Genomic DNA, 17112 nt, shown 5'->3' on the forward strand with positions numbered 1-17112 from the left:
GCCTCTCTTTTTCTCTTTCTCTCCAGATCCTCTTCCTCCTCCGCTCTCACCCATTATCACAGCTGTGGCCCCGCCGGCTCTGTCTCCTTTGGGGGAGTTAGAGTACCCCTTTGGTGCCAAAGGGGACAGTGACCCTGAGTCGCCGTTGGCTGCCCCCATCCTTGAGACACCCATCAGCCCCCCACCAGAAGCTAACTGCACTGACCCTGAGCCTGTACCTCCTATGATCCTCCCCCCATCTCCAGGCTCCCCAATGGGACCAGCCTCTCCCATCCTGATGGAGCCACTTCCCTCTCAGTGTTCTCCACTCCTGCAGCATTCCCCCCCTCCCCCAAATTCCCCTCCTTCCCAGTGCTCTCTTCCTGCTCTGCCACTGTCCATTCCCTCCCCACTGAGTCCCATGGAGAAGGCAGTGGAGGTCTCAGAGGAGGCTGAGCCACATGAGATGGAGACTGAGAAAGTCCCAGAGCCTGAGTGTCCAGCCTTGGAACCCAGCCCTACTAGTCCTCTCCCCTCCCCCATGGGGAACCTGTCCTGCCCTGCAGCCAGCCCTGCCCCACCTCTGGATGACTTCTCTGGTCTGGGGGAAGACACAGCCCCCCTGGATGGGACTGACACTCCTGGTTCACAGCCAGAGGCTGGACAGACCCCTGGCAGCTTGGCTAGTGAACTTAAGGGTTCCCCTGTGCTCCTGGACCCCGAGGAGCTGGCCCCTGTGACCCCTATGGAGGTCTATGGCCCAGAAGGCAAGCAGGCAGTGCAGGGTTCACCCTGTGAAGAGCAAGAGGAGCCACGTGTCCCAGTGGCCCCTACCCCACCCACTCTCATCAAATCCGACATTGTTAATGAGATTTCTAATCTGAGCCAGGGTGATGCCAGTGCCAGTTTTCCTGGCTCAGAGCCCCTACTAGGCTCTCCCGACCCCGAGGGGGGCGGCTCCTTGTCCATGGAGCTGGGGGTATCTACAGACGTTAGTCCAGCCCGAGATGAGGGCTCCCTGCGGCTCTGTACTGACTCGCTGCCAGAGACTGATGACTCGCTGCTGTGTGATTCCGGGACAGCTATTGGCGGAGGCAAAGCCGAGGGGGACAAGGGGAGGCGGCGCAGCTCCCCAGCTCGTTCCCGCATCAAACAGGTGAGAGGCCGCTGGTTGTGGTCCGTGTGATGCCACTCTCAGGGGTGTGGTCCTGCATCACTGTTAGCTTCCCACCTGGTTTATTGAATTGTAGACTCTCAGAGATCCTTTGGTTCATTCTCTAACTTCTATAAGGGGAATACTGATAGAGGGGGAGGTGAATTGTCAGGGTTCGTGGTTACCCAGTAGGAGAGTAAGGTCTAGAAATTCAGGTCTCTCTAGCTACTGTTTTTCTCATTGTGCCATGTTGGCCACTCTTTCTCCTTGGGACAGGGGAATGGTTTGAGCTGGACCTACCTCCCTGTTGCTGACTGAGAGCTTGGCTTTTCCCCTGCCCAGACTGGGACTCCTGGGCCTTATCACCTATCATGCTCTGTCCATTCCTTTCCTCTCTCCCCGCCCCCCAAGCCCATGGAACCAACACCCTGTGGGATGACAAGCTCCTGACTTGCTGCTGTAATCATCCTCTTCTGTCACTCAGGGTCGCAGCAGTAGTTTCCCAGGAAGACGTCGGCCTCGTGGAGGAGCACATGGAGGACGTGGGAGAGGACGGGCCCGGCTAAAATCAACTACTTCTTCCATTGAGACTCTGGTAGTAAGGAGAGGTTTCCCATTTCCCAAACATGCTTCAGCTGGTCCCTTCAGAATTAAACACCCTTTAAACACCCTGCCAGTCCCCTGCACGCTCACCTACCTACCTGCTAGCCTAGGGCCTGGCCAGCTCTGCCTGTGCTCCTTCTGTCCACCCGGCCCCCAGGCTTCTCTGAAATCTCTGCTGTCAGGCTGAGGCCTGGTTTGGGAGCTAGGGTGTTCTGCTTCTTAGTCCTGGCTCCTGGCCTTCATCTTAGCCAGAGGTTCACACCTCCTTCCCCCAACACCAAAGGGGAAAGCAGCTTAGCGGGGCCAGACCCAGCTGCCTCACTTGCCACAACTCTCTGCCTGTAAGGTTGCTGATATCGATAGCTCTCCCAGCAAAGAGGAGGAAGACGACGATGACGACACCATGCAAAATACTGTGGTTCTCTTCTCCAACACAGACAAGTTTGTCCTCATGCAGGTACCGTACCTGTCTGGTGTCCTGTCCTCAGCACTGAGACCTGGCCGACCCAGCAGTGGGTGTGCGTATTGCAGTGGGAGGGTAAATGAGGAAAACCAAACCAAGGACCTGCTTCTCTGGGGATAGTGAGCTAATGAGAAAACAGTGAATCAGGATCATGGTGCTCATTTGTTTGTCCATCCGTCAAATTTTTCTTTAGTTTCTTCTCTGAGCTTGGCACTGAGCTAGGATAGCAAGGGGTACAGCAGTGAAAAAGGCAAGAAATGGTACCTGCCTTATTGAAGCTTGTGGTTTAGGGAGGTTCACGTACGTTCTCACCTGAATTATCTCAGAGCTCATAGACTTTTGTCAGATATGCTACTCTCTCATCTTGACTAGTCTTTACCTTTCTTACCTTCCTTTTACTTCTCCTTCCTTCTACCCATGTCAGGATGTACCAATTCAAATGGTACATGGTCATGGGCAGATGAGCAAGGCATGCTAGGAAGGAACAGGTTGGTGATGGCTAAGTGTCTGATGATGGGGTATGGGACTCCCTCCTTTCAGATTAGTGTTGTAGTTGGTCTCTGGGACTGATTGAGATGAGGAGACTAGGTCATTGGGTTTTTTTGTGTGTTTCTCTAGGACATGTGCGTGGTATGTGGCAGCTTTGGCCGGGGGGCAGAGGGCCACCTTCTTGCCTGTTCCCAGTGTTCTCAGTGCTATCACCCTTACTGTGTCAACAGCAAGGTGAGTTCAAGGCCCAAGAGGCCTGGGCTAGGGAATGGAGTCAGTTACTTCTCGTCTTAGGCCACGGTTCTTATCACACTATCTTTTTTCTTTTTTTTTAAATTTGAGTAGAGTTGACACTTGGTCACACTATTTATTTTTATTTTATTTTATTTTACTTTATTAAGATTGTATTTATTTATTTTGACAGAGATCATAAGTAGGCAGAGAGACAAGCAGAGAGAGAGGAGGAAGCAGGCTCCCTGGTGAGCAGAGAGCCAGATGCAGGGCTCGATCCCAGGACCCTGAGATCATGACCTGAGCCGAATGTAGAGGCTTTAACCCACTGAGCCACCCAGGAGTCCTTTGGTCACACTTTTTTTTTTAAGATTTTATTTATTTATTTGACAGATCATAAGTAGGCAGAGGTTGGGGGTCGGGGGGGAGCAGGCTCCCTGCTGAGCAGAGAGCCCGATGCGATGCGGGGCTTGATCCCAGGACCCTGGGATCATGACCTGAGCCGAAGGCAGAGGCTTTAACCCGCTGAGCCACCCAGGCACCCTGTGGTCACACTATTTAAGGTGGCTTTTGGTCATAGAAGTTACTTACCAGTTACTAGTGGTTATCAGACTCATCATGGGGCAAAGTACTCTGGAAATCATGGTGGTCTTTATTAAGTTTCTCAGTGGTAGACCATGATTTACTGGAATAATTTAATCTATTGTATAAGCTGTGAGAGCTTTACTAATAGGAAACGTGATATGGCCTGGAGATAAAGTATAAAATCAAAATCAGAAGCACGTGTGTACAAGGAGAAAGCACTGCATTTGACCCAAGTGGGATCACTTGTTTTGGGGTTTTCATTGTTGTTAATTTAGAACTTGTTCACTGCTAACATTCATTAACTCTTAACAGTGGTAGGTTCTAAATGTTTAAGAAAAATTGGGGGAAATACAACCTGATTCTACCCACAGTCTTTCTTTCTTTCTGGAGAGTTGGCTAGTGAGAGATGGTCATGAGGCAATGGCTGGGTGAGGCTGTTCTCTGATCGGTGGCGATCCCCAGGAGCCTAAGTTTAGAACCATTGCTTTTGGGGACGAGTGTGCTTGGCATGGCCTTCCTGTGCTGAGATGAGCCCTGAGGTCCTTCAGCCCTCCCATGGCAAGTCCCACCCGCCTCGAGCGGTCTGTCCTGTCTTGTGTGTCCTACTCTGAGGAGTTGCTATATCATATACCAGATCACCAAGGTGATGCTGCTGAAGGGCTGGCGTTGTGTGGAGTGCATCGTGTGTGAGGTGTGTGGCCAAGCTTCGGACCCCTCACGCCTGCTGCTCTGTGATGACTGTGACATTAGCTACCACACATACTGCTTGGACCCGCCACTGCTCACCGTACCCAAGGGTGGCTGGAAGTGCAAGTGGTAAGGAGGCCTGGGCTCTTGAGGGGCCGGGGCCGGAGATGCTGGAGGGCTGGGATGTTGCTAACATGACAGAGCCTGGGTGTAGAAAGCCGGGGGCTGGTTGCTTCAGTGCCTCTGGTTGCCTTGGGCAGCTTAGGCGCTGAAGGTCTGTGTGTCTGCTACTGCCAGGTGTGTGTCCTGTATGCAGTGTGGGGCCGCCTCCCCTGGCTTCCACTGTGAATGGCAGAACAGTTACACACACTGTGGGCCCTGCGCCAGCCTGGTGACCTGTCCTATCTGTCACGCCCCATATGTGGAAGAGGACCTGCTCATCCAGTGCCGCCACTGTGAACGGTGAGGGTGCCCCCTTGCCTCATAGAGGCCTTTTCCCTGTTCTCCTCCTTGCTCGGTCTACGTTTATTGCTTCCTGTCTCCTTTCCTGCAGGTGGATGCATGCTGGCTGTGAGAGCCTCTTCACAGAAGACGATGTGGAGCAAGCCGCTGATGAGGGCTTTGACTGTGTCTCTTGCCAGCCCTATGTGGTAAAGCCTGCTGGTGAGTGCCAGGTGCTGGGGAGAGGGGCAAAGAGGTCAGGGCAGGGCTGCCTTGCTTTGGGGCAGGGCCTCAAGCGGCCTTGGTTTGCCTGTCTCTTCCACAGCGCCTGTTGCCCCCCCAGAGTTGGTGCCTATGAAGGTGAAAGAGCCAGGTGAGTCCCAGAAATCCTAAGTGCCAAGGCCGGAGGAGACCCAGACACTGTCTGGTCTGGCTCTCACTACCCCCAGCCTCATCTCCTCATTTTCAGAGGAGGAAACTAGGATGCTCGGAGGTTGAATGGCCTGCCCAGGATCAACCCAGTAGGTTAGTGGTTAACTTAGGATGAGAACCAAGGCTTCCATTTTCCTAGGCAGAGTTCATTCCACTAGGCAACATGGCCTTTGCACTGCCAGAATCTCTTTTCCAGAGAGCACAGAATACGACTTGTTTTTCTCCAGGAAGGAGGCTGAGGCCATCTCCTCCTCCGTCATGATGCGGGCACTGCTCCTGGCATCCAGGGCCCCATGTGCTGCCATTCTGCAGGCCCAAGCTTCTAGAGAATATACTGGTGAACTAGTGTTAGTCATGAGCAAAGTCAGGCTTCTGTAGTAGCCTGTGAACCCTTCTGGGTCACTGATGGAGAACTTGGGCCACAGCTGGCACCCGTTGGTGGCCTGTCTCTCCAGCCCTCACACCCCAGTGTTGGTTTTGGTCTGTCTTTAGCTGCTTTTGTCCCAGCTGGGGACTTAGGCTGGAACTGGGAGTTTTGGTTTCTCTGGGGCCTCCATCCAGGGGTGATGCGCTCTTCCCCTTTGTGCAGAGCCTCAGTACTTCCGCTTCGAGGGTGTGTGGCTGACAGAAACCGGCATGGCTGTGCTGCGTAACCTGACCATGTCCCCTCTGCACAAGCGGCGCCAACGGCGAGGACGGCTAGGCCTTCCAGGCGAGGCAGGGCTGGAGGGCTCTGAGCCCTCGGATGCCCTTGGCCCTGATGACAAGAAGGATGGGGACCTGGACACTGATGAGCTGCTGAAGGGTGAAGGTCAGGCTGGGGGATTCCAGGGAGTGGCTAAGGAGCAGGAACATGCCTGGGAGAGTGGGATATTGGGTGGGGCAGCATTGCTACTCCTAGTCCCTCTCAAGCGACTGTTGGTCTTGCCAGGTGGCTCTGTGGCAAGGCCCGGGTTCTGTGTTCTTGGATGGCAGGATGACAAAGTTAAAAGGGTCCATGCCTCTCATCTTCCTCTCTCTCTCTCTCTCCCTCTGTGTCTCTTTCTCATCCCCAACCACAGGTGGCGTGGAGCACATGGAATGCGAAATGAAGCTGGAAGGCCCCATCAGCCCTGATGTGGAGCCTGGCAGAGAGGAGACCGAGGAAAGCAAGAAACGCAAACGCAAACCCTATCGGCCTGGTGAGGCCCTGGGATGGGGAAGGTGCGTGGGGAGAGAGAGCTTACCAGGTCCCCCGCAGCTTCTCAGTCTCTGCTCTGCCTCCTCACAGGCATCGGCGGTTTCATGGTGCGACAGCGGAAATCTCACACACGTGTGAAAAAGGGGCCTGCTGCACAGGCGGAGGTGTTGAGTGGGGATGGGCAGCCCGACGAGGGTGAGACGGGTGAGGGCTCCAGTGGGGTCTGGGAGAAGGTGGGGATCACAGGGACTAGGGGCGCTGCCAGGGAGGCCCAGGGGGTGAGGGCTCACGAAGGGCCGAGAGGTTGGTGGGCTCAACTCCACTGGGGAGAGAGTAGGCAGAGAGCATCCCTCAGCCAAGTGAGGAGCAACATGCCTCATAGCCCCTGAGAGGAATGACACCCCCCTTCTATTCCCAGTGATGCCTGTAGACTTGCCTGTTGAGGGCCCCGTGGACCAGAACTTAGCTGATGGGGATGAGAAGAAGAAGCAGCAGCGGCGAGGGCGCAAGAAGAGTAAACTGGAAGACATGTTTCCCGCTTATCTGCAGGTGGGTCTGAGGCTCCATGGGGGGAGGGGAGCACCCGCCCTGCAGACTGTGGAGAAGCTTATTTCTCTTACTTCTTCTGCAGGAAGCTTTCTTTGGGAAGGAGCTGCTGGACCTGAGCCGAAAGGCCCTTTTTGCAGTTGGAGTGGGCCGGCCAAGTTTTGGACTAGGAACCCCCAAAGCCAAGGGGGATGGAGGCTCAGATAGGAAGGAGCTCCCTACCTCACAGAAAGGTCAGTCATGTGGAGGCGAGGTGGTCTGAAGGGATCCCATTTCCCTGTGCTTGGGAGCTGGTGAGGGAATCTGGTAGGGCACAGGCTTATCTCCTGAAATTGAGGGTGGGCCTAGGCCCTGGCATGTGGAGCTGGAGGCCCATTCTGGGCACCAGGTGTGGGGCATCTCTGACTGGAGTGGGGTCTGTTGCTCATAGGAGATGATGGCCCAGATGTTGCAGATGAAGAATCCCGAGGCCCTGAGGGCAAGGCTGATACACCAGGTGAGAGCTGTTGGGAGGACTGTGTCCTGTCTTGGTTTTGCCACTGAGCACCACCTGGGTTGGAGGCTGGCAGCTGTGTCCCGCCCTCAGTGGTTCAGGGTGGCCAGGCTGGGGCCTCTGCACTGTCCTTGGCTGATGGGTTTGTCCTGGCAATTGCAGGACCTGAGGATGGAGGCGCCAAGGCATCCCCAGTACCCAGTGACCCCGAGAAGCCAGGCACTCCGGGTGAAGGGATGCTCAGCTCTGACTTAGATAGAATTCCCACAGAAGGTGAGGCTATGGCCTACTCTGTTCATGGGTAAGAGTCTTCTGTAGGAGAAGGACAAGGTCCTACCTGTGGGACTGCCATCTGCATAGCTTCTTTGGTGGGAGTCTTGGGCGCCTTCCCTGACCATGGGCTTTTGTAGCCCTGTGGTGTCCCCTCAAATTCTTAGTCTTCCTCAGTGGCATCCTTCATCAATCCCCCCACAGAACTGCCCAAGATGGAATCCAAGGACCTGCAGCAGCTCTTCAAGGATGTTCTGGGTTCTGAACGAGAGCAGCATTTGGGTTGTGGGACCCCTGGCCCAGACGGCAGCCGGACACCGCTGCAGAGACCCTTCCTTCAAGGTGATGTGGATGGGAGTAGTGTGAAGACTGGGTGGCCAGGTTTGGGCAAGCTTGCCCCAGGATGGGCCTCTTCCTCCCTTTCTCTGATCCTGTGCCTCTTGTAGGTGGACTCCCTTTGGGCAGTCTCCCCTCCAGCAGCCCAATGGACTCCTACCCGGGCCTCTGCCAGTCCCCATTCCTGGATTCTAGGTTGGTATCTGTGCTTAACCTCGGTAGGCAGTCCCTGTTGTCCCTTCCGTCCCACTAGGGCCATGCCTAGGGAGGAGACCTTGGACTTCTCCGTGCTACTGTAGCAACATTTCCCTCTGCTCCTTAGTTAGTGACCCTTCTGGGCGGGGGAGGGGCAGGGCAGTGGCCTGGGGGCTCTAGGCAGTTTGTCTGGGTGTGGGGCTTGGCATTCCTGCCCTCTGTGACTCTCTGCCCCTGCGCCCCAGGGAGCGCGGGGGCTTCTTTAGCCCGGAACCCGGTGAGCCAGACAGCCCCTGGACAGGCTCGGGGGGCACCACGCCCTCCACCCCCACCACCCCCACCACGGAGGGTGAGGGCGACGGGCTCTCCTATAACCAGCGGAGCCTTCAGCGCTGGGAGAAGGATGAGGAGTTGGGCCAGCTCTCCACCATCTCGCCTGTGCTCTATGCCAACATTAACTTTCCCAACCTCAAACAGGATTACCCAGGTACCCATGGGATAGGGGCAGGGGAAACCACCTGGTAATGTGGGCACAGGGGTCACCTGCCAGGTCTCCTCTAATGGGATACTTCTGCCTTTCAGACTGGTCTAGCCGTTGCAAACAAATCATGAAGCTCTGGAGGAAAGTTCCAGCTGCTGACAAAGCCCCCTACCTGGTTAGACGGAAGGGAGCCTGGGTCAGGGTGGGAACTGGGGCTCGGGGGTGTCTTGGGGAAATTCACTTCAATTCTTGCAGTTCCCCACTCCCAAAGTGACTGGGCCAGAAGGGATCCCCTTCTGGGTAGGGAGTGAGGGACAGAGGAATGGGTGCTGGGCATGAAACTGAGCCCTGGTAGGCCTAAGATTGTGTCCTATCTCCCTCAGCAAAAGGCCAAAGATAACCGGGCAGCTCACCGCATCAACAAGGTGCAAAAGGTGAGTGGGGGCTGGGCTGGGCCGGGCAGTGCCATTCACGTCCTGTAGCTGGGGACCTCTCGGAGGATATGGGGGACATAGCACCTGCCCCAGCAGCCTGACTGCTCTGTGCCTGGTCTCCCCCTGTAGCAGGCTGAGAGCCAGATCAACAAGCAGACCAAGGTGGGCGACATGGCCCGTAAGACTGACCGACCGGCCCTACATCTCCGCATTCCCCCCCAGCCAGGGGCACTGGGCAGTCCGCCCCCTGCTGCTGCCCCCACCATTTTCATTGGCAGCCCCACAACCCCCGCCGGCTTGTCTACCTCTGCGGATGGGTTCCTGAAGCCGCCAGCGGGTACAGTGCCCGGCCCCGACTCGCCCGGTGAGCTCTTCCTCAAGCTCCCACCCCAGGTGCCCGCCCAAGTGCCTTCGCAGGACCCCTTTGGACTGGCCCCCGCCTACGCTCTGGAGCCCCGCTTCCCCACGGCACCACCTACCTATCCTCCTTATCCTAGTCCGACTGGGGCCCCCGCACAGCCCCTGACGCTGGGCGCCTCGTCTCGTCCTGGGACTGGCCAGCCAGGGGAATTCCACACTACCCCACCTGGCACCCCCCGACACCAGCCCTCCACACCTGACCCCTTTCTCAAGCCCCGCTGCCCCTCACTGGACAACCTGGCTGTGCCTGAGAGCCCAGGGATAGGGGGAGGCAAGGCTACCGAGCCCCTGCTGTCGCCCCCGCCTTTTGGGGAGTCTCGGAAGGCCCTAGAGGTGAAGAAGGAAGAGCTCGGGGCATCCTCTCCTAGCTATGGGCCCCCAAACCTAGGCTTTGTTGACTCACCTTCCTCAGGCCCCAACCTGGGCAGCCTGGAGTTAAAGGCACCTGATGTCTTCAAAGCCCCCCTGACCCCTCGGGCATCTCAGGTAGAGCCCCAGAGCCCGGGCTTGGGCCTAAGGCCCCAGGAGCCACCCCCTGCCCAGGCTTTGGCCCCTTCCTCCCCCAGCCACTCGGACATCTTTCGCCCTGGCCCCTACCCTGACCCTTATGCCCAGCCCCCATTGACCCCTCGGCCCCAACCCCCACCCCCTGAGAGCTGCTGTGGCCTGCCCCCTCGCTCATTGCCCTCAGACCCTTTCTCCCGAGTGCCCGCCAGTCCCCAGTCCCAGTCCAGCTCCCAGTCTCCGTTAACACCCCGTCCTTTGTCTGCCGAGGCTTTTTGCCCATCCCCCGTTACCCCTCGTTTCCAGTCCCCTGATCCCTATTCCCGTCCACCCTCACGCCCTCAGTCCCGTGACCCTTTTGCCCCCTTGCATAAGCCACCCCGACCCCAGCCCCCTGAAGTTGCCTTCAAGGCTGGTCCTCTAGCCCACACTCCTCTGGGGGCTGGGGGCTTCCCAGCAGCCCTGCCCTCAGGGCCGGCAGGTGAGCTCCATGCTAAGGTCCCAAGTGGGCAGCCGCCTAATTTCGCCCGGTCCCCTGGGACGGGTGCTTTTGTGGGCACTCCCTCTCCCATGCGTTTCACTTTCCCTCAGGCAGTAGGGGAGCCTTCCCTAAAGCCCCCTGTCCCTCAGCCTGGTCTCCCTCCACCCCATGGGATCAACAGCCATTTTGGGCCCGGCCCTACCTTGGGCAAGCCTCAAAGCACAAACTACACAGTAGCCACAGGGAACTTCCACCCATCGGGCAGCCCCCTGGGATCCAGCAGCGGGTCCACAGGAGAGGGCTTCGGGCTGTCCCCACTACGCCCCCCATCAGTCCTACCGCCGCCTGCACCCGATGGATCCCTCCCCTACCTGTCCCATGGAGCCTCACAGCGGGCAGGCATCACCTCGCCGGTCGATAAGCGAGAAGACCCAGGGGCTGGAATGGGCAGCTCTTTGGCAGCACCCGAACTTCCAGGTACCCAGGACCCGGGCATGTCCAGCCTCAGCCAAACAGAACTGGAGAAGCAGCGGCAGGTGGGTGGATATCTGGGAGTGAACCCCCCACACCCCCATCCCTCTGCTGTCCCTATGCCAGCCCTGTGATTGGAGTAGAGCGGACTGACCCCGCTTGTCTGTCCTCCGCACAGCGCCAGCGACTCCGGGAGCTGCTAATTCGGCAGCAGATCCAGCGCAATACCCTGCGGCAGGAGAAGGAGACAGCTGCGGCAGCTGCAGGAGTGGTAGGGCCCCCGGGCAGCTGGGGTGCTGAGCCCAGCAGCCCTGCCTTTGAGCAGCTGAGTCGCGGCCAGACCCCTTTCACCGGGACCCAGGTAGAGTGGCAAAGGGTTGGGGGGGGGGTTCCCAGGTGCTGAAGGTGGCCACCCTCATCTACCTTTGTCTCTCCTAGGACAAGAGTAACCTTGTGGGGCTCCCCCCAAACAAGTTGGGTGGCCCCATCCTGGGGCCAGGGGCTTTTCCCAGCGATGACCGACTTTCCCGGCCCCCTCCACCAGCCACCCCTTCTTCTATGGATGTGAACAACCGGTGAGGCTCCAAGTGGGTTCCCTCGGGGTAAAGCAAGGGAACAGACTTCACCGATGCAGTGTGCTGCCCCTGGTTTTCCCGTGGCTGACCCTCGTCCGGTGTCACTTACTCTTCTTCCCCGTTCCCTCTGACTGCGGCGACTCCATCCTTCCCCGCTGCCCGCAGCCTGTGTTCTAGCTCATCGTCCTGATTTCGTCGTACTGACTACTGCATGTTCTTCCAGGCAACTGGTGGGAGGCTCCCAAGCCTTCTATCAGCGAGCACCCTACCCTGGGTCCCTGCCCTTACAGCAGCAGCAGCAGCAGCAACTGTGGCAGCAGCAGCAGCAGCAGGCAACAGCAGCCACCTCCATGCGACTTGCCATGTCTACTCGCTTTCCATCAACTCCTGGGCCTGAACTTGGCCGCCAAGCCCTAGGTTCCTCCCTGGCAGGGATTCCCACCCGCCTGCCTGGCCCTGGGGAGCCAGTACCTGGTCCAGCTGGCCCGGCCCAGTTCATTGAGTTGCGGCACAATGTACAGAAAGGACTAGGACCTGGGGGGGCTCCGTTTCCTGGTCAGGGCCCCCCTCAGAGACCCCGTTTTTACCCAGTAAATGAGGACTCCCACCGAATGGCTCCTGAAGGGCTTCGAGGCCTAGCGGTATCTGGCCTTCCCCCACAGAAACCCTCAGTTCCTCCGGTTCCTGAACTGAGCAACAGTCTCCATCCAATGCCCCACACCAAAGGTCCCTCCCTGCCCACTGGCTTGGAGCTGGTTAGCCGCCCCCCCTCAAGCACTGAGCTTGGCCGCCCTCCTCCTCTGCCCCTGGAAGCTGGGAAGTTACCCTGCGAGGATCCCGAGCTGGACGATGACTTTGATGCCCACAAGGCCCTAGAGGATGATGAGGAGCTTGCTCACCTGGGCCTGGGTGTGGACGTGGCCAAGGGAGATGATGAGCTGGGCACCCTGGAAAACCTGGAGACCAATGACCCCCACCTGGATGACCTGCTCAACGGGGATGAGTTTGATCTGCTGGCCTATACTGATCCTGAGCTGGACACGGGGGACAAGAAGGACATTTTCAATGAGCACCTAAGGCTGGTGGAGTCAGCCAATGAGAAGGCTGAGCGGGAGGCCCTGCTACGAGGGGTGGAGCCAGTACCCTTGGGTCCTGAGGAGCGCCCTCCCCCTGCTACTGATGCCTGTGAGCCCCGTCTGGCATCAGGGCTTCCTGAGGTGAAGCCCAAGGTGGAGGAAGGTGGGCGCCACCCTTCCCCTTGCCAGTTCGCCATTACCACCCCCAAGGTAGAGCCAGCACCTGCCACCACCTCCCTGGGCCTGGGGCTGAAGCCAGCACAGAGTGTGATGGGCATCCGGGACACCCGGATGGGCACAGGACCCTTTTCCAGCAGTGGGCACACAACTGAGAAGGGTCCCTTTGGGGCCACAGGAGGACCACCAGCTCACCTGCTGACCTCCAGCCCTCTGAGTGGCCCAGGAGGTTCCTCCCTGCTGGAAAAGTTTGAGCTAGAAAGTGAGGCTTTGACATTGCCCAGTGGCCATGCAGCATCTGGGGATGAGCTGGACAAGATGGAGAGCTCACTCGTAGCCAGTGAGTTACCCCTGCTCATCGAGGACCTGCTGGAGCATGAGAAGAAGGAGCTGCAGAAGAAGCAGCAGCTTTCAGCGCAGCTGCAGCCTGCCCAGCAACAGCAGCAACAGCACTCCTTGCTGTCCACACCAGGCCCTGCCCAGGCCATGTCTTTGCCACACGAGGGCTCTTCTCCCAGTTTGGCTGGGCCCCAGCAGCAGCTCGCCCTAGGACTTGGAGGTTCCCGACAGCCAGGCTTGGCCCAACCCTTGATGCCCACCCAGCCACCAGCACATGCCCTGCAGCAGCGCCTGGCCCCATCCATGGCCATGGTGTCCAGTCAAGGGCATGTGCTAAGTGGGCAGCACGGGGGGCAGGCAGGCTTGGTGCCCCAGCAGAGTTCCCAGCCAGTGCTGGCACAGAAGCCCATGGGTACCATGCCACCTTCCATGTGCATGAAACCTCAGCAGCTGGCCATGCAACAGCAGCTGGCTAACAGCTTCTTCCCGGATACAGGTAACTTCAACCAGGGCCACTGGCTTAGCTCCTCAGGGCTGATCACTGTTACCACCAAGTGGACACCGAAGCTGGAGACCTAAGATAATCCCCAGTTAAGGGAAGCGGGACACACAGAGCACGGGCTAAATGCCATGCTAACAGTGCAGGCAGAGGTGGTGTAGCTTTTGCGAAGGGAGGGACAGTGCTTGGCATGTAGCAGGCCTTCAGATGTTGGAGTGAATGGAATGAGCATGTGGAGCTTGATTAGTGAAGGCTTCGTAGCTGTGGCGAGACCAGGAGGTGAGCTGGAGAGACGTGGTGCTGGGCAGAGCAGTCCGGGTAGGTGCGAGCGCTTGCGTGAGGCTGATGGTGGGGAGCCAGTGGGTACGTCTGGAGACAGCAGTGGAGTGGCCAGACTGGAGTGGACTCTCTGTGGCGGGAGGTGAGTGGTCACTACCCTGATTTTGAGGATGTGAGAGGGGGCCCAGATTGTGGGAGATCTCAAATTACAATAGCATTTATTGAATTCCTGTTTGCTAAACAGTATGCCAAGTACTTTATACCCATTATCTGACTGAGTCACAGCAAATTCATTAGATAGGTACTGCTGTTGTCTTCAGTTATAGAAAGGGATGCAGGCATGGAGGTTAAGTGTCTTGCCCAGATCGTACAGCTGACAGAGTGAGAGTTCTGAGTCCTGGCTTTCTGATCCTCTTAACTTTTTTATTGCCTCAAAATACGAGGAGGGGGAGTTTGGTTGATCTTTTAAAAAATGGAGAGGTGGTTTTGTGAGTAGTGGAGAAATACACGTGTGCAGGATTTTAGGAAGATTTTGTTTTGGGAGGTTGCTTATTCCTGCTTTTTTACCCAGCGTCCTGAACAGGCATGAAAGTGGGCCGGAGGTGATGCATGTTGTGCCCAAAACAGCTCTGGCATCTGGGACTTTGGCACAGTGCCCATATCTTGGGTTTTGGGGCTGCAGTAGTTGCCTTTGAAGAATGTTTTCTAGGGCGTAGGGTGCAATCACAGTCTTGGTCATGTTTGATTCAGTAGTTCCGTGAGGAAGGCAGAGTAGGGAATCATGAGCTCTGTCAGAGGAGGAAACTGAGGGTCAGAGAAATCAAGTGACATTGATTTGTTGGCCCTACAGATATTTGCTGAGTATCTCTTCTTAGCACCGTGCAAGTGAACACAGGGCCACGTGTCTTGTGAACAGTAAAGCTGAGTCACCCATGCTGCCTGGCTCCTTAGTTGTCTTTCCACCACTTTTTTGCCATTCCTTTGTTCTGCTTGGTTTGGTGGAGGTCAAGGTATTGGAAGGCATAGCAGACGTAGAGTGGAGTATTGAATCCAGTGTCTAGCTTACTTGGCTCTCCTCTTTCCAGATCTGGACAAATTTGCAGCAGAAGATATAATTGATCCCATTGCAAAGGCCAAGATGGTGGCTTTGAAGGGCATCAAGAAGGTGATGGCTCAGGGCAGCATTGGAGTGGCACCTGGTATGAACAGGTAAGACTTGGGAGGTGGGGGGGTGGTTGGCACTTTTCCTTTCAACAGTCCTTCCCCTCTCCTTCCTGGTCCCCCTCCCTACTTGTCCCATCTCTTTGTCTTTCAACTTTCCCCATGACCTGTACATCCCCTCTGTTTTGGCGGACTCCAGGCAACAAGTGTCCCTACTAGCCCAGAGGCTCTCAGGGGGCCCTGGCAGTGATCTGCAGAACCATGTGGCAGCTGGGAGTGGCCAGGTAAGCGATCAGGGTGGGAGTAGGAACGTGTGTCTTCCACAATTGGGCCACTCTTCTTAGGGCATGATTTGTGACAATGACCCTTCAGCCGTTTCTCTCACCACAGGAGCGGAGTGCTGGTGACCCCTCCCAGCCTCGTCCCAACCCACCCACTTTTGCCCAGGGAGTGATCAGTGAGTATGGGGATGGGAAGGAGTGTGCATGGGAGTGGCTTGGGGCAGATGTTGGAGGAGGAGGGACTCTGATCTCCCTTTTGTGGATCCTGACATCCTGTTTCCCTTCCCAGATGAAGCTGACCAGCGGCAGTATGAGGAATGGCTGTTTCATACCCAGCAGCTCCTACAGATGCAGCTGAAGGTGCTAGAGGAGCAGATTGGTGTGCACCGCAAGTCCCGGAAGGCTCTGTGCGCCAAGCAGCGCACTGCCAAAAAGGCTGGCCGTGAGTTCCCGGAGGCTGATGCTGAGAAGCTCAAGCTGGTTACAGAGCAACAGAGCAAGATCCAGAAACAACTGGATCAGGTAGGGAAAGCAGACTTCAGCCTGGTAACCAGGAGCCCAGAAGAGGGAGGTCATGGGTGGGCAGGCTCCCGGCTGAGCCCCGACTTTCCTGTGTTAGGTCCGGAAGCAGCAGAAGGAGCACACCAACCTCATGGCAGAATACCGGAGTAAACAGCAGCAGCAGCAGCAGCAGCAGCAGCAGCAGCACTCAGCCGTGCTGGCCCTGAGCCCTTCCCAGAGTCCCCGACTCCTCACCAAGCTCCCCAGCCAGCTGCTCCCGGGCCACGGGCTGCAGCCGCCACAGGGGCCTCCGGGAGGGCAAGCTGCAGGTCTTCGCCTGCCCCCAGGGGGCATGACACTCTCCGGACAGCCTGGTGGCCCTTTCCTCAACACCTCTCTGGCCCAGCAGCAGCAACAGCAACAGCAACATTCTGGTGGGGCTGGGCCCCTGGCTGGCCCCTCAGGGGGCTTCTTCCCTGGCAACCTGGCTCTTCGAGGCCTAGGACCCGATTCGAGACTTCTCCAGGAAAGGCAGCTGCAGCTGCAGCAGCAACGCATGCAGCTAGCCCAGAAACTGCAGCAGCAGCAACAGCAGCAGCAGCAGCAGCAGCAGCAGCAGCACCTCCTAGGACAGGTGGCGGTCCAGCAGCAACAGCAGCAGAGCCTGGGCGTACAAGCAAACCAAGCTCTGGGTCCCAAGCCCCAGGGGCTTCTGCCTCCCAGCGGCCATCCGGGCCTCTTGGTCCAGCAACTGTCCCCACAACCACCCCAGGGGCCCCAGGGCATGCTGGGCCCTGCCCAGGTGGCAGTGTTGCAGCAGCAACAGCAGCACCCTGGAGCCTTGGGCCCCCAGGGTCCTCACAGACAGGTGCTTCTGACCCAGTCCCGGGTGCTGAGTTCCCCCCAGCTGGCACAGCAGGGTCAGGGCCTTATGGGACACCGGCTGGTCACAGCCCAGCAGCAGCAACAGCAGCACCAACAGCAGGGATCCATGGCAGGCCTTTCCCATCTGCAGCAGGGCCTGATGCCACATGGTGGGCAGCCCAAACTCAGCACTCAGCCCATGGCCACCTTGCAGCAGCAGCAGCAGCTCCAACAGCAGCAGCAGCAGCAGCTCCAACAGCAGCAGCAGCAGCAGCTCCAACAGCAGCAGCAGCAGCAGCAGCAGCAGCTCCAACAGCAGCAGCAGCACCAACAGCAACAGCAGCTCCAACAGCAGCAGCAGCACCAACAGCAACAGCAGCTCCAACAGCAGCAGCAGCAGCACCAACAGCAGCAGCTTCAACAGCAGCAGCAGCAGCAGCAGCTCCAACAGCAGCAGCACCAACAACAGCAGCTCCAACAGCAGCA

General features: G+C 57.6%; 1 protein-coding gene across 1 annotated transcript in view; it reads left to right on the top strand.

The window, feature by feature from the left end:
- Positions 1-17112, top strand: part of KMT2D (lysine methyltransferase 2D) — a 40069-nt gene that overhangs the window by 9978 nt on the left and 12979 nt on the right. Inside the window, exons 12-40 of the mRNA XM_032876892.1 lie at positions 27-1135; positions 1617-1730; positions 2082-2192; positions 2817-2921; positions 4138-4319; positions 4488-4652; positions 4744-4853; positions 4957-5004; positions 5653-5874; positions 6125-6244; positions 6334-6438; positions 6662-6792; positions 6875-7022; positions 7220-7285; positions 7445-7555; positions 7757-7894; positions 7999-8083; positions 8329-8570; positions 8666-8739; positions 8948-8998; positions 9128-10939; positions 11053-11235; positions 11313-11449; positions 11673-13537; positions 14905-15028; positions 15180-15264; positions 15371-15437; positions 15551-15783; positions 15881-16966. Coding sequence (XP_032732783.1) covers positions 27-1135; positions 1617-1730; positions 2082-2192; positions 2817-2921; positions 4138-4319; positions 4488-4652; positions 4744-4853; positions 4957-5004; positions 5653-5874; positions 6125-6244; positions 6334-6438; positions 6662-6792; positions 6875-7022; positions 7220-7285; positions 7445-7555; positions 7757-7894; positions 7999-8083; positions 8329-8570; positions 8666-8739; positions 8948-8998; positions 9128-10939; positions 11053-11235; positions 11313-11449; positions 11673-13537; positions 14905-15028; positions 15180-15264; positions 15371-15437; positions 15551-15783; positions 15881-16966 — 9029 coding nt within the window. The remainder of the gene's footprint in view (positions 1-26; positions 1136-1616; positions 1731-2081; positions 2193-2816; positions 2922-4137; positions 4320-4487; positions 4653-4743; positions 4854-4956; positions 5005-5652; positions 5875-6124; positions 6245-6333; positions 6439-6661; positions 6793-6874; positions 7023-7219; positions 7286-7444; positions 7556-7756; positions 7895-7998; positions 8084-8328; positions 8571-8665; positions 8740-8947; positions 8999-9127; positions 10940-11052; positions 11236-11312; positions 11450-11672; positions 13538-14904; positions 15029-15179; positions 15265-15370; positions 15438-15550; positions 15784-15880; positions 16967-17112) is intronic.

The sequence above is a fragment of the Lontra canadensis genome, unplaced genomic scaffold (assembly GCF_010015895.1).
Source record: "Lontra canadensis isolate GAN:19392208 unplaced genomic scaffold, GSC_riverotter_1.0 scaffold59, whole genome shotgun sequence".
In the NCBI taxonomy this organism is placed as follows: Eukaryota; Metazoa; Chordata; class Mammalia; order Carnivora; family Mustelidae; genus Lontra; species Lontra canadensis.